The sequence below is a fragment of the Mytilus edulis genome, chromosome 7 (genome assembly GCF_963676685.1).
Source record: "Mytilus edulis chromosome 7, xbMytEdul2.2, whole genome shotgun sequence".
NCBI classification, from domain to species: Eukaryota; Metazoa; Mollusca; class Bivalvia; order Mytilida; family Mytilidae; genus Mytilus; species Mytilus edulis.
The window spans coordinates 29689957-29705976 of NC_092350.1; the positions used below are offsets into that span (position 1 = coordinate 29689957).

A 16020-nucleotide genomic window follows, 5' to 3' on the forward strand; every position below is an offset into this window, starting at 1 on the left:
TCCCGTTTTTTACTTTTCTTAACAGTTCGTTTAATGTTGGTTTTTTTACCTTTTAACATAACCATGATGCCATAAGCAGGATTTCACATATGTTAAATACGGTAACTGATGTAAATTGTTCAATTACCTTTCAGTAATTCAGTAATTGAAATATGTGTTTTGATATTCTAGTACAAGTTGTTGTGATACTGTTACATATGTTTATGAAAATGAAATTGATCAATACTATATCTTTTGTTGACATTGTCAAGATTAACACTCATGTTGTGTTTTCGTATCATTAAGTTCACATTTGATGATCTCTTTCAATAAACTGTTGAACTACTTTGGTAATCTCATATTAAAATGTTTAGTAAGCATCAAATATCTGTTTAAAAGATCAGTTATGCGGTGGACAGTAATCCGTTTCACTGCAATTATAACATCTGGCTCAGTTTATCGATCTTGTACACATTTTAACTTCATATACATGTGATATTTGTTTCTAGAAGTTATAACCCATCCATCTATCATCCTGATTAATAAAATAGAAATAACAAAAAGTACAATCTGCAAATACAGGTTGGTCATTAGAAAACTGGTACAACGACCAAGGAATTGGATTAATGAAGAAGTTGGCACCTGAAACCTCACTTCTCTTCCTTGATACACTTGGAATAGCTGAATTTTTGTTGAAGGACCAGTGTGATAGACATGACCATTTTTCTGTATATGCCTCACAGTTTGAAGGATGGACAACAAGTAAGGTTTTACTATAGATTATAAACTACATGAGATGGGTAATTGAATTAAGTTTGTTAAGATGTTGAAGTTAGTATGTGAATGTGGTCATCCATCAAGCTTGAAAATTTTGTCATACTTTAGTCATTCCATTCAAAATAAATCTTGTACCTCAAACACATTTGTCTAAAATTTATCAATTGTTCCAATATTTGATATAGGGAGATGTGGTTTGCGTGCTAATGGGAAAACTATCGATCCATGTCACAATATATAAAAAAAATGCGTTATAGGTTTGTTAATGCATGTTTTTCTATCAAATGTCTATACTTTCTTCTTTGCTTTTAAAAGTTATTGAACTTTTTTATAATTACACTATTTTCATATTTTGAACTATTCAAGACACATTCCATTAATTCCTATGAAATACAGCTTGAAGTTCAAATTGTGTCCCTTTGAAATAAAATAATTTTACATGTTATGAGATATGGAGAATTATACAAGGACATATTGGCTTTTATTTGGCTGTAAGCATGTACAACACATATACCTCTTTGAATTAATTTGTTTTTAGATTGCAGATCAAGATCAGTGGAGTTATTGCCTTTGGATGATTCAGTAATAACATGCTACCTTGACGAAACATGTTTAAGTTTACAGTGCTGTAGGGAAGCAGATTTTATCAGCAAATCATTTTTTGTCAGAGTAGAAATTGACCCCTGTAACTACCTAGTGACCCTTCAAATAGAAAAACTTATAATTAATACAACACTAAATGATTACGAATGGGGAAGATGGACAAATATGGATTTGTATGGTGTCATAAGATTCAGGTAAATAACATTACTATTGGAATTAACGAAATACAACAAACATGAAGAAGTCCATTTTACAGGGATCGACTACAAAAAACACACACTTTACCTAATAAATTTATATGCACTCAGTATAATTTACCAGGTGGCACAGTTAAAGAGTTTCAGGAAAAGTGTCAGAAAAGGCACGAAATAAATATACGAAGGAGTTGAAAACTTCAACAAGACATTTAAATGAGTAACATTGTTATTTTATAATTAATGGGATAAATGTTTTCATTTTTGTATAGGCTCAGGTTATATGATTTGTATGCAGACCAACAGTATTCGATCTCATTAATCCTGAGTATATGTTGGGATCCTTCTAGATGTGAAGATCACAATATCTTTAAAAATGCAGTTTTGCCAAAACCAAAATGCGACTGGAATACAAATTTCAAAGTGAAAGGTATTATCTTTTAATACTATTGTCAAAACTATAAGACTCTAAAAATCATTGTACACGTTTTGAAAAATCGTACAAAGGAAATATGTTCGAATGTATGGGTCGTTTAGGAAATCTGTTCCCAAAATGTTTATGTCAAAAATCGTTTTTTTTTTTTTTTGCTTTAGCATATTAATTTGATAAAATTTGCATTGATACATTTGTACATTTACCTCAATTTTGTCTAAGCACACTGATTTTAAAACTTACAAGTCATATTTCAAAACATTTGGTCAGAGGTCTTGAGGAACGATCTCACAAAATGTGTTAGTACTATGGTGTATGATTTAAAAGTAATTCATCGAATATGACCTATTGAGTTTTACCTATCATACGGTTTGTACTTACATGATCAACATGATCTGCTTACCTTTCCCAAACACGTGATATCACTCCCGATATTTAGTGGTCAGCCCGTAGTTTTCTATGTATGTTAAGTTTTTGTGCTGTTGTTTTTATGCCCCACCTACGATAGTAGAGTGGCATTATGTTTTCTGGTCTGTGCGTCCGTTCGTCCGTCCGTTCGTTCGTCCGTTCGTCCGTCTGTCCCGCTTCAGGTTAAAGTTTTTGGTCGAGGTAGTTTTTGATGAAGTTGAAGTCCAATCGACTTCAAACTTGGTACACATGTTCCCTATGATATGATCTTTCTAATTTTAATGCCAAATTAGAGATTTTACCCCAATTTCACGGTCCACTGAACATAGAAAATGATAGTGCGAGTGGGGCATTCGTGTACTGAGGACACATTCTTGTTTAATTTCGTTTACCAAGGCATTAAACTATTCTTTTTTCGACTTATTTGTAAGAATTTCCTTTTTCCTATTTTCCTATTTCTTTTATAGTTTTCAGTTAAGAATAATTGTAATTTAATAGGAAATGTATGAGTTTTATTCTAAATTCTGAATTACGTGTCCTGTTTTACCACTACTTGACACTCTTACTTTTTCTGCAACGTTATATTAAAAAAAAACAATAACAAATATGTATAATTCACATGATACTACATGGTCTTCCCAAAACAACTTGGAGTTCAATATTCAATATAGTCGGAACTCAACAAACTTGAAAGCAGTGATTTTAATTTTTGGAATGTATTGGTGATGATCTGTTAATTTATCCTGCTAATATCTTGTAGACTTTTCACTGCAGCATTATATGAAGGATAAAGGATTGAAAACACTTACTGAACTGGAAAAGTCTACAGTCTTAGAGATACTTGGGATATCTATATATTTAAAATCAAAAGAGTGTAAACAAATATATACAGTGCAACAAAGACATGATGGTTTAATAAATAGTTAAGTGTGCTAACATTTAAAGAACAAGAATATGTATCTTCAAACTATTTTTTCTACATACATTTTATACAGCACAGTTGATGTTAAATGAGTAAAAAAGAAAATTGTGGATGAATTTTTAAAAATTTTTAAATTTAATCACTTGTCAACTTTGTACTTTGTATTGTTACCGTTTTTGGATTCGAGCGTCACTGATGAGTCTTTTGTAGACGAAACGCGCGTCTGGTGTATATACGAAATTCAGTCCTGGTATCTATGATGAGGTTTTTTTTGCAAAACCTTTAAACTCTTTGAGATAAATTGACCAAAGATAATTTTAATAAAAAAAATGTCGCATCGTATTAGTCATATTTGGAAATACTCATTCTTATGACAGTTGCTAAAGATTTATTCCTTAGATCAAAATTTTATTAGTATGATTACTGCCAAGGCATCCTATTGCATCAAAAAATCTACAAGAGATTCGGCAACCGGATATACATAGACATATTTGACTCAGTGTAAAAATCATAGTTCACCTTTCTATTGAGGAAAAGACCAGCATGATAAACCGTTGTTTTTCCCTTGCATATTTTTTTATAATTCAGCATTTAAAGATCAACAAAATATGAGTTAAGGTAGATGGGGTGTCTAAATTATAATCCATAGATTTTTTTGATAATTTGCCAAAATGTAGTTTATAACCTGCTTGTTTCAAAACATTAATTAAAAGAATGGGTCACCGGACTTATTTTCACACTACAGGTTGTGCACAATTGTCAGATTTAGTATAGAATATGCATGGAAAACCCAATTTTCCTCATTAAAACGAAAACTACACCATAGAAGTTTTAGATAAAATATGGGAAAATGGCTGCAATATTATTCCTTCAGATAAGAAAAAGAAAAATGGGGGTCACCGAACTCGTTTTTTTGCTACATAATAAAATGGGTAAATTCCTAACACATTCTATTGTAAAAATAACACAATCTGAATTATCTGCCCTTACATTTGAGTTATCTCCCCTTATTTGGCAAAGTTGGAAAAAATTGAATCAAACAAAAGTATTCGGTTAATGGTAACATACAACCAATATGATAAAACATTGCATTTTCTATATTATAATGAAATATCTTACACAGGAATTACCTACTTATCTCAAAATTTGCACATTTCATCAAGGATATATACCTTGTTTTCTGGTTATTAAAATCCAAGATTGAGGAAGACACCCTATCTACCTTAATACAAATTTTAAACGACGGTTCTTAATGTTGCGGCAGAAAGAAAATCATCTTTACTTTTTCATAATTCATTAGATCTTCGCAATCTGTCGATGATAATATTAAAATTTAAGTCAGTTTAATGTATTGCCTTGGTACAGTTTCGCCGATTACATCCCCTGTCAATGAACGACTTACTTTCACATGAGCTGTTAAAAGTATGAAATTAATGATTAGTTTCTGAAAATCACTCAAACTAATAAAACACTTAAACAGATATCTCAGAAGATTCTTTTTTATGCACCGTGCAAGTGTTGTAACTTTTATATTGATTGGCATAATGATTTTGAAAATTTCTATAGCAATTGGAAATTAGGTACAAAACTGTAGAGGCAACTTCGCAGTTTTTCTTACACTTTCTTTGTAAAAAAATGTATTCACCTATGAAGGATAATGTGACGTGTGACTCGTATGTCTATTTGTTCAACAAAACATTTGTACGGGCATTTTGATTGTAAAAAGTTTTTAATTTCAGACTGTTCTTCGGAAGTACGTTTTTTAGACGATATTTCATCATTTGCCGAATGCAGAATTCCAGAGAAATGTACTGCAATAGACTGCTGTTTAACACTGCCTTATATTGGGAGGAATATTAACTTCGTCATAGATTTGGATTTTTGTAGCTTTAGACTAATGGTAGAAGTAGAAAAAATTGCTTTGAACTTTTCGTTGTTGGACTACGAGTGGGGAAAGTTGCAGAGTTTATCTTTATATGGAGTCTTTAATGTAAAGTAAGTATAATACATTAAGATGAAGCAATATTTTTAAAATATGTAATAGTGTATGTATCAACCGTATATGTAGCTCCAAACTCCCACCCAACCCTCTCCACATATACACACTTTTTTTTCGGTCCACCCTTCCATAAACGTCTATCTTAGTCCTCCTTTTTCATGAACCGGTTGGAAAGCTTTGTCAAGATTTTATATTGAAATAAAATATTTTTCCTCATTTGTTGTTTGATTATCAGACGCATTTTTATTGTAAGTTATAACGTTTGCCCATCTGTTCTGTTGAAACTCGGATATTGCACAACAATAAAGCAACAAAGGACATTGGCAGTGGTGGCAAAAGTAATTCATCTGTACAATTTTGTTTATTCGTTACTTGTGCCAGTGCTGAAACAGCATGAAGTAAATGTAAAAGAACAAAATTTCAATAACAATACCAAAGGTAATATCGAGATGTGCACATTCAATACCATATATGAATTAGCTCTATTATTAATACTAGGGGTTGATGAAGTTGTGTCGCCTATATTTGTTCTTTATGGTAAGTGCACTTATAAAGGATGGCAATCTGGTTTCTTCACATTTAGCATACGTTCTATTCACTACAAATTTTTTTCTCTTATTTCTAAAGAACTGTTTATTTTTTCTAGTTTTACCATTGAGGATTTGAGTAGTGAGAACGTTGCCGTATTTAGTGTAAATATATCAGTATGTTTTGAGTTATTTGAACAATGTGAATTTAGTTTGATGCTGTTGAAAGAGGCGAGACTTGCAAAACCTTCATGTGACCTTGATAAGAGTTTTACAGTAAAAGGTAAATTTCCTTTTTAAAGTAAGAGAAATTTAGAATATACTGACAACAAATTTACAGTTATGAATATGTCTTAATTGATACTTAGATCCTATTTTTTTTTACTTTATATGATGAACTTGATTAATTGAATAATGTTAAGAAAATAAATTTATTGAGTCTTATTGTTCAACTCAAGTTGCCTTTATTGTGGGAATTAAATACAATAAATATATATGCATGTGGATAGTTATAATACAATTTAATACTTAACTGCCCCTTGTCTGTATTGTACCTTGTAAAAACTCTGATGGTGAGAAAATTTTAACAGCGTTTACTTAAAAATTCTCCTATAGACAAATGATTTTTTTAAATTATTTTCAGACTTTTCTTTGAGATCATATTTAGCTGACATTGGTTTAAATGGATCAACCCTACCATTGCCACAACATACAGTATCAGAGTTATTACATTATCTAGATATAGCTCAGTTTCTTTTTCAAGACCAGTGTAATCAGCATGAACTACCATTTTCTCCAAACAAAAACGGATGGAACAAAGGTGAATTATGTATTTAAGATATTTTCAAGATCAAAAGTAAAATACTGTACTCAGATAAACAATAAATCAATTGTCACATGAGGAACAGGGTCGGCATGCCGTTTCGGATCACTTGAGATCTGGTTTTTTTATGAGGTTCGTATGATTACATTTTTGTTGTCTTTGTTGTGTTTTTTTTAAGGTCTTCTTTGCCGTTGCTTTTTCGGTTTATTTTAAACTTATGAGTTTAAATATCATGTTATTTTATTCACCTCTCCTTTTGAATATTAATTTGATATTTATGGAATCAATGAACTCATCATAGGTACCAGGATTGAATATTTAGGAATCATGATTAACAGTTGTTAGCTTCATTCTGAGACTTTGACAATTATATTTACTTAATAGCAGGATGCTGTATTTACAAAACATGTCGATTATTACATTAAGTTATAATGCCCATGCTTCGAATACGGAGCGGTACAATGTTTTGTAGTACTATTGCTTTAAAGAAAGTGGAGTAAATGTTTAGTCCTGTATGTTTGATAATGCAACTTTCTTTGACTTTTATAATGAACAATATATTAAAGCATCATACAATGATTATTAATCGGTCTGCATTTGAACATGTTATGCATTATGACGTGTTTTCAGAGTATTTGTTTTACTGAAAACTTACAACTTCTTACACTAAATGGCAATGAATGAAAAGTCTTTCATATTTTTTTTAATGATCTATAATCAAACTACATGACTTTTGTACCCTGTATTTCCATATCAACACATCAAGTACAATTCAACTTCCTGTTTACGGAATTTATAAACCGGGAGTATCATTACTTATTGATTGCTCAGTTTACTCAGTATGTCGTTACCTCTTATTATAAACTGTTTTGGTTCTTTTGTACAATTTTTCTTTATAACTATGGTCTGTTTTTATTATACATCTTATAAATAAGTTTTCTCTCTTCTGAAACATTTACAGGTCACAATTATGATAGGGTAAGCATCGTACTTCCATATAACCAAAAACAGTTCTATATTGGGTAGTTCTTTCTTTTATAGGATGTCCAAAACAGTTGAGCCTTCCACCACTTGATAATACAACCAGATGTCATTTATATGATTTTTGTACTGGTGTTGCTTGTTGTACAGATATCAAAATACTTGGAAGGAGCCTCACAACTTACATAAAGCTAGATCCTTGTAACAGAAAACTCTATGTAGGGATAGAAAAAATGAATGTTACTGTAAATTTGTTAGACTATCAATTTGGGAAACCAGAGCATATAAAGTTAAATGGTCTTGTTCATCTAGAGTAAGTAGACATTGTTATGTTTCTATAAACTTGTAATTGGTGATCATTGTAGCAGTCTATAAAGTTCATATATCAGTAATAGTTTTCAAAAAAATGCCAAAAATGATAAAATTTGTTACAAATAGTATTTTGTATGCAGTGCATGTAAAACCTATGCATTTGTATTATTAATTTTAGTTAGTCATATTTTACCTGTTGCGGTATCCTTTTTAAATTTTGCTTCGCTATTTACTTAGGTGTTAACATTGATTGTCTTTATACATTTACTAAAGATAAAAGGCCAAAATATTAGTAATGGCAATACATGTAATAAGTTATCACATACACTCCTTTGTTTTTACCAGAATTTAGTAGAAATGGCAAATCAATAGCCATACAGGCAGTTTGATTTTAAAATTTAAGGAGGCTCGAGGGTATACAAATTTCAGAAAAAAATTAAACATTTGTTTTTCATTACAAATTTTATTTATTACCTTTTGTAGTTGTTATTTTATCATATGGTACAACAATCATTCAAAACAATCAATTCGTGTTGGTCCCAGATGACTTTTAAAATGTATACATCATTGAAAAAGTTCCAAATTATCTCCTTTTGGTGGAAATATGCCATGTTTTGGCTTTAAAATTGAAATATCTTTTTTAACTCATCGGTGACCTATATTTTTTAATATAATTTCCATATAAGCTGTACTTAAACTAAATTATTGTAAAATTTGAGCGGTTTCTGTAATAAATTTCTTTTTTTATCTCGATATTACCTTTATTTCTCCTATTTGTTCAACAGAAAACAAAACACCTTTACAAAAATGTATGCTTCATTCGAAGGCAAATTGTGAGCGCAAATGAACGGTGACCCCACTTTTTTATTTCATTTTTCTATTAACTATAAGATAAAGTTCATTTATAGAAAAATATAGAGAACTCCTATATAAATAATTTAGACCCGCGAACCCCCTTAATGATGAAAATGCATGCAAAATTACAAATAACTATGCTACATACTTTTACCTTTGCATTCTACTCTATATTTTAGGGAAACTGCTTGTTAAACTGTGTTCACCTTGAAATCAAATTCAATTTTAGTAAACCTTTAAATTCCAATGAAAAAAAGAATTTCTCTGGATGTCAAGAGTTGCTATATATCTTATCAATAAAACACACTTTATATATTTTCAGCCATAAAAGTTATTTTATGTTCATTACAATTATCGTTCAAGTTTAAGATTATGATTATATATTTTAGATTGAAAAAAAAATATTCATTTAAAAAAAGATTGATATATTTTTGTTTGTTTGTAGTTTTATCATTGAGGATTTCAAGGTATCAAGGCAATACATGGTCACCTTTAATCTGAGTGTTTGTTTTGAAACACAATATCTATGTGCAATACATGTTCCTGTGCTTAGAAATACACAATTACCAAAGCAAATCTGTAACTGGAAGAGTGACTTTATTGATACGGGTAACTTTTCAATTAAAAAAAAACCAGAATTAACCCCTGTCCCAAGAATAAAGTTAGTTATTCTAAGGTGACAAATGGCCCCCTACTTCTAGGTGAGAAGTATTCAACCTTAAATGCAAGAGACTTTATTCCTGGGACAGGGATTAATTCATAAGTTTAAGACTTTATATTTGTGTAAGATTTTTACAAAATAATATCAATTTGTTTGAACCAACCCTATCTTCACTGGTGTCGATTTGAGCCATGATCATTTCTTTACAAAACAAATTGGTATTTTTACACTCCTGTTTTGCATCTTTAATGGCTAAGTTTAAAAATAGATATTCTAACAATGACTACTAGTATACTGTTTTTGTAATAACGATTGTAACAATAAGATAAATCACATAGTTTTTGTCATTTTGGAAAAAGTGTCTTAAAATTAGTTGCATTCCTCTATCAAATTTTGCTAATTTCTTTAACGATCTAGGCCTGTTATTTTCTGTCCAAATACTTTATTTCTTCTTTTGTGCAATAAGAAATTCATTTATGATATATTTATGTCAAACGAAAGAAAATGATGTCTCATTTCATACCACAAATTGACTGCACCTGCTTAAAGAACCAAACAAAATGCAGAAGCTCTTTATTATGTTTTTCTTTTATTAATCTTAGTGGTTTGTCATTATGTGCTACTGAATCATTTGTACAAACACTTTACCTGTATATCGTAGCTAACGCATACTATTATCACAGTTGTTTGCTATGGAGTTTTTTTTAATAGGATAACTAAGTTTTAGCTTCTTTTTTTAAATCAAGAAAATGCTTAACAATGTATTTCTTTTAAATGCTATTATGTGTTATAGACTTATATAAGAGAGTAATTTGTTTCCAGATTTTTCATACAGATCCTATTTACAAGAAAAAGGAATACCAGAAGACCAAACTCTATCTAGCTATCAAATGAAAGATTTAATGGAGGAATTAGGAATAAGTGAATTTCGGCAAAGAGATGAGTGTTCCAAAAGTCAGGAATCATTTTCGTCATTGTTGAACGGATGGAAAAATGGTAATTTCCCTCCCCTCAAAAACAGATACAAACAGTTGTATTTGAAAAGAATTTTTGTTTACTTCTAATTCTTTGTTTATGCAGATCTCAAAACATCATAGAAAGATTGCACTTATTTTGAGTTATACACCTCCAATTTTGATATTGTTTGAAGATTGTTCTCCTATTTTTTTAGACTTGGCAACTTAGTTATTTTGCAGGAAAATTTACAAAAGAGTTTTGCTTAGTCAACTCCTTCTATAGCTTCCCATCAAGATATCCGATACCTTACTTTTTGTCAGTCTTTTTAACTGAATAATTTTTAATTGTTCAGTAAAAAAACATACGTATGAGATTCTTGAAACTTAAGGAAAAAGTTACACATACGTGTATATTGCAGTTGAAGCTACATTAAAATTGTTTGAATGCTTTTACCATGTTCCATTTTCGATATCGTGCATTTTTTATTTTTGAAAACGTGTGTGCACAAAACATAACATGCAATATTAAGGACTAAGCATCGGGTACCCTGACAAAACAAACTGGGGTGAGAGGGGAGGGGTGTTATCAGCTGCTCTGGAAAAGTAAGTTGACCCTTCTCCCATATGGCATTGCAAGTTGTTCATGCAAGAACTAACCTGGTGACCCACAGCCAAACATGTAAACGATATCGTTTAATCTACATGAACTGGAAAAGTATTTATGAAGCGAGTGATTTTTTATCACAGTATCCATAATTTGAGGATTTATCAGTATTAAATAGATCATTTTCACGAAATAGGTGTCTTCGTGCTTATGCTTAGACTCAAGGAATTCACAAAGACTGGATTTTTGGCAGGCTGTGTTCACCATTGAAAACATTATCCATATTTTAATCAAAGTTTGTGATAAGGGTAAGTTTAAAGGAAACACCTAATTGTTTTTTCGTGAGAAATCAAAATGAGTACTATTTTTGACGTCATGAATAAAACGCAGGAACGTAACTTTTCAACAAAAAAAACTTATTTCCTGTCTAGTCACTGTATTAGATATAATTCATTGTGATATTGGTCAATAAATTCCAATTCGAAATTTAGGCTACAAAAGGGGGCCATTTTAGGTCCTTATCGAACCTACTTTCTTTGTAAGGGACACTGTCCCCTCAGTTATAGTAAATTGGCTTTGAAACTTTTACGACGTCTACATAAAAGTAATCACGGATCGATGACACATGGGATCCTATGGCGTGAACAATTGCACATTTTATTTCTGAAGAGAAATATTTCATCCTTTTCCTCTTTCATGTACCATCGATATTGAAAATTGCCTAGTTTACATTAGAGGGCAAATTTTAATTTCCTCATTTGCATTTTATAGAGTTTAAATGTTTCACATGTGAGACTTATCTCGATCGGTTTTAATTCTTTATATACATAAATAAAGCCTGAGATATTTTCCTTTCAGTAAGTTAATATAGTCTTCTTTACAAATGTGTCATTCATAATTTCATTGCAGAATGTAAAAGGCCAATGACAAAGCTCCCTTTGAACCCAGAATTTGTAACCTGTAAAATTGGACAAGACTGTACATCTATAGAATGTTGTTTATTGGCTGAAAAACTTGGGACATCATTTAAGATATTTGTAGAAATTGAACCATGTCTTTTTCAACTGAGATTAGGGATAGAACAGATGACCTTTAGTACGCTTTTATTTGACTTTGAATGGGGACAACCAGTGGAGGCCTGGCTATTTGGTCTTGTTAGAATGCAGTAAGTACCCTCCGTATAGTAAACCAATATTTTGCTTTTTCAACATTTGAATGGTTATCAACTGAATGTAATGGTTCCTGAATTAAACTGATTCCGTCAACCTTTTCAGTAGAATTTTTTTTTTTTAAAGTAATAATGTGGATTTTAGTAACTTTTTTTGTTTTTTTCTATAACACCAATGTAAAAAATGTTTGAAGAATTTCTAAATTATAGTGAGGTATGAGAAATCGTACTGAAAAAAATATATCAGAAATTTTTATAGGAAGGAAGTTCGACCTTTATTTGAACAGAAATACAAACCTTAGAGTTATTTCTGCATTTTTCTTTCCGACAAGTTTAATACAATTTTTGAATTGAAAAGATTTCCGAATAGATGTACGACGGTAAACTGACAATCCCAATTAAAATACCATTATCGTAAAGTCATATTTATACAAGTATATAATCAAATCTGTAGCTAAAATATTATGCCAAAAGCTATTTGGAGACTTTGTATTCTTATTTTCATTTTCACCACAATAAAACTTCTTTTCAACTTTAATCAGAATTGTTCGTTCTTTCTTTTTTTATACCACAGGTAAAACTATTCTTTTTAAGTTGATCTGTTTAAGTAAGTAGTTGTATTAGTGACCAATTATAAGTCAAGTTTGAAAGCTATTACATGTCTGTTTTAGATTTACTCTTACTGACTTAACTGCAGAACATCAGTATTTGTTTGACCTTTCTGTAAGTGTATGTCTAGAATCAGCTAAATCAGAACCATGTTACGTAGTTGTAAACATCCTTGACAAATACAGGCTACCGAAACCAAAATGTGATTGGAATACTAAGATTTCAATAGAAAGTATGTATGAATATATATGGATAAAAATATATAAATTGTATATCTTGTTATATAGATATAGGAAGATGTGGTGCGAGTGCCAATGAGACAACTCTCCATACAAATAACAATTTAAAAAGTAAACCATTATAGGTTAAAGTACGGCCTTCAACACGGAGCCTTGGCTCAGACCGAACAACAAGCTATAAAGGGCCCCAAAATTACTAGTGTAAAACCATTCAAACGGGAAAACCAACGGTCTAATATATATAAACAAAACGAGAAACGAGAAACACGTATATATTACATAAACAAACGACAACTACTGTACATCAGATTCCTGACTTAGGACAGGTGTATATATTGTATAATGCTCATGCAAAAAAATGGGTTTCTACTTGTGTAATCAACTTCTCTCCACGTTTTCAATCATATATATCAGTACACGTATTACACCTGATATTGTTTTTAAGTATTTAGGGGATTGTCTAGATTTTTTAAAGTTATCGTTTCAATCATGTTATAAGCAAATAATCAGAAGATAGTACACATTTTTGTTTTAAATACCTATCTTTGGACCATATTTACATTTTGCAAACCTTATGTATTTGTTTTTTTTTATTTTCACATTCTGAATTTCAATGGTGCTATCAAATTTAATTTTATTGTAAAATAATACTATTTTTGTTGATAAAGAAATATATTCAGACCAATTGAGTCTTTGAATTGGTTGTTTTAGATTTTTCTTATGAGGGATGGTTGAGAAAAGGGATGGTTAAACCAATGAGAACCCTCGCACCTTACCTGACATCAAAACTATTATCTGATCTTAATGTTGCTGCTTATTTAAATTCCATCACTTGTGACTTGAACACTCAGCTGCATAATAAGGAAAACAGAGGTTGGACCAAAGGTAAGTCATACATAAATACTCACATTTAGGGTTTTTTATCTTATAAATATCTTTATTTCTTACTTGCTGTATCTTAATTGAGATCGCCTCCGCTCTACCCTTTTTGGGTACACGAGTTGGGCTATGTTATAACCTGTCTTGACGCATACATATATGCATTCAGGAAATATCAGTACAAAAGGATAACTCTAAAATTTTGTTTGGCCATGAATGTGTTGGGGATAAAAAAAATAGCTATATTTCGTTGGATTGTATCTCATCATTAGCTTGTGCAATACAATTAAAAGTATTATGTTGTTAGATTTATTGAGTATTAAATTTACGAAATGCAATAATGATTTCAATTTTCTCATTTTGAGCCCACCTATTCTTTGTTGTCAAACAGTACCTTTATATAACACGAATTATGTATAAATCTCGTGCTGATTTCTTCGATAGATTGTTAATTCATGCAAACTAACTATTTGTTATCTGTATTGGATACATGTAAATTGATAGAACCTTAGGTTTCGTATCATTATACATTTGATTTTTAAGTAAATACAGATTTCTGAGTAATTAAATTCTATTAACTTTACTTTGAGAATTTGTTGATATTCTTTATTTACCAGCTTAAGATATGATAACACTTTTTTAGAATGTGATCAGATTCTTCTACTGCCATCATTACACAGCAATTTGAGTTGTCATCTTGGTAGAAGTTGTACTCAATTGGATTGCTGTGTTTATGTTCCTCTCTTGAATAGAACTTTTAGCTTTTATGTTGATGTTAATCCATGCTATGAGAAGTTTACTGTTGGAATAGAGAAGATGTACAGAAAATGTTCACTTCTGTCATATGATTTTGGATCCACCCAGCATTTTAATCTTCTTGGGATCTTTAAACTTCAGTATGCATTTTACTGTAATTTATTTAGTTGTACTTTCCATACTTATCACGTGTTACGTTTGAAAGTTTTTAAAACAATGGAGATTCGACACTTATGCAATATCTTATGTTTTAACTGTAGTCTATTTTTAATAGTTTTCTTCTAATAATTGAAATAAAATGTTCTAGTCAGGCTCATTTCGTAAACAAAATTTACATTTTATAAATTGTCAAAAGTCAACGAGACCCATGTAACAAAGACAGACATATGACGATTGTCAGCTTCAATAGATTTTTATTGCATGCAGTGATTTTAAACTAGATAACTGCTAGTCGAAAGGGAAATCAAAAAGTCAATTATATTTAAGTGTAAACTGGAATACAACATATTTTTTATTGGTTTTTTTTTACAGATACAGCCTGTATGATTTCCTAAGTGAAGGAATATACATGATGAATTTAACATTTAGCTTTTGCTTGGAAGATGGGTGTGATGGGGAAAATAGCTTTTCCATGCCTGTTTTTGAAAACGCTCAACTTCCAAAGAAAAGATGCCACTGGACAGATAGTTACAGAGTTAAAGGTGAAAACTCAGACGTGTTTTTCTTATAAATGTTTTAAATCTAAAAAGTACGACTTTTTACTTTTTTTAATTAGACAATTATGAACAGATGAAAAGGCAATAATAAAATTGTAGCAACCCAACAATGTCTGAAGACAGATTTTTATTCGATTGTACATATAAACGCTGAATTACAAAAATGACCAATGTAGAAGGAAAATTATTAATTCTTTAATTTTGGAAATATTCAGAAAATTACAACAGGTGCATTCTAATCAGCCAATCAAACCTAACAATTGTTTTGGCTTGATATTGTTTTTATTAAATCAATTTATTTAGGTTCTGGATTTCTGTTTATTGTTGCCATTGTCACGTAAACTTGGCAGTTTTACAAAAACATAATTGATGAAAGAACAATTACGGAAAAATATCAACACAGTTCGACATCGTCCTTCTTTTTATCATCTTATACTCTTCATGTGTTACGAAAAATGTAAAATCACAAAAATACTGAACTCAGAGAAACATTTAAAACGGAAAGTCTCTAATCAAATGGCTTAATCAAAAGCTCAAACACATTAAATGAATGGTTAACAACTGTCATATTCCTGACTAGGTACAGACATTTTCTCATGTAAAATAGAGTGGATTGAAC

The 16020-nt window shown here is 30.5% G+C and overlaps 1 protein-coding gene across 1 annotated transcript; it reads left to right on the plus strand.

The window, feature by feature from the left end:
• Positions 1-576: 576 nt before the first annotated feature.
• On the plus strand, positions 577-14551 carry LOC139483075 (uncharacterized). The gene is made up of 14 exons (XM_071267104.1): positions 577-741; positions 1295-1553; positions 1826-1983; positions 3155-3316; positions 5056-5311; positions 5962-6125; positions 6486-6662; positions 7707-7959; positions 9259-9422; positions 10297-10470; positions 11944-12199; positions 12874-13043; positions 13762-13935; positions 14547-14551. The coding sequence occupies exons 1-14, from the start codon at positions 606-608 to the stop codon at positions 14549-14551; spliced, it is 2508 nt and encodes an 835-aa protein (XP_071123205.1). The 5' UTR covers positions 577-605.
• The last annotated feature ends 1469 nt before the right edge of the window (positions 14552-16020 follow it).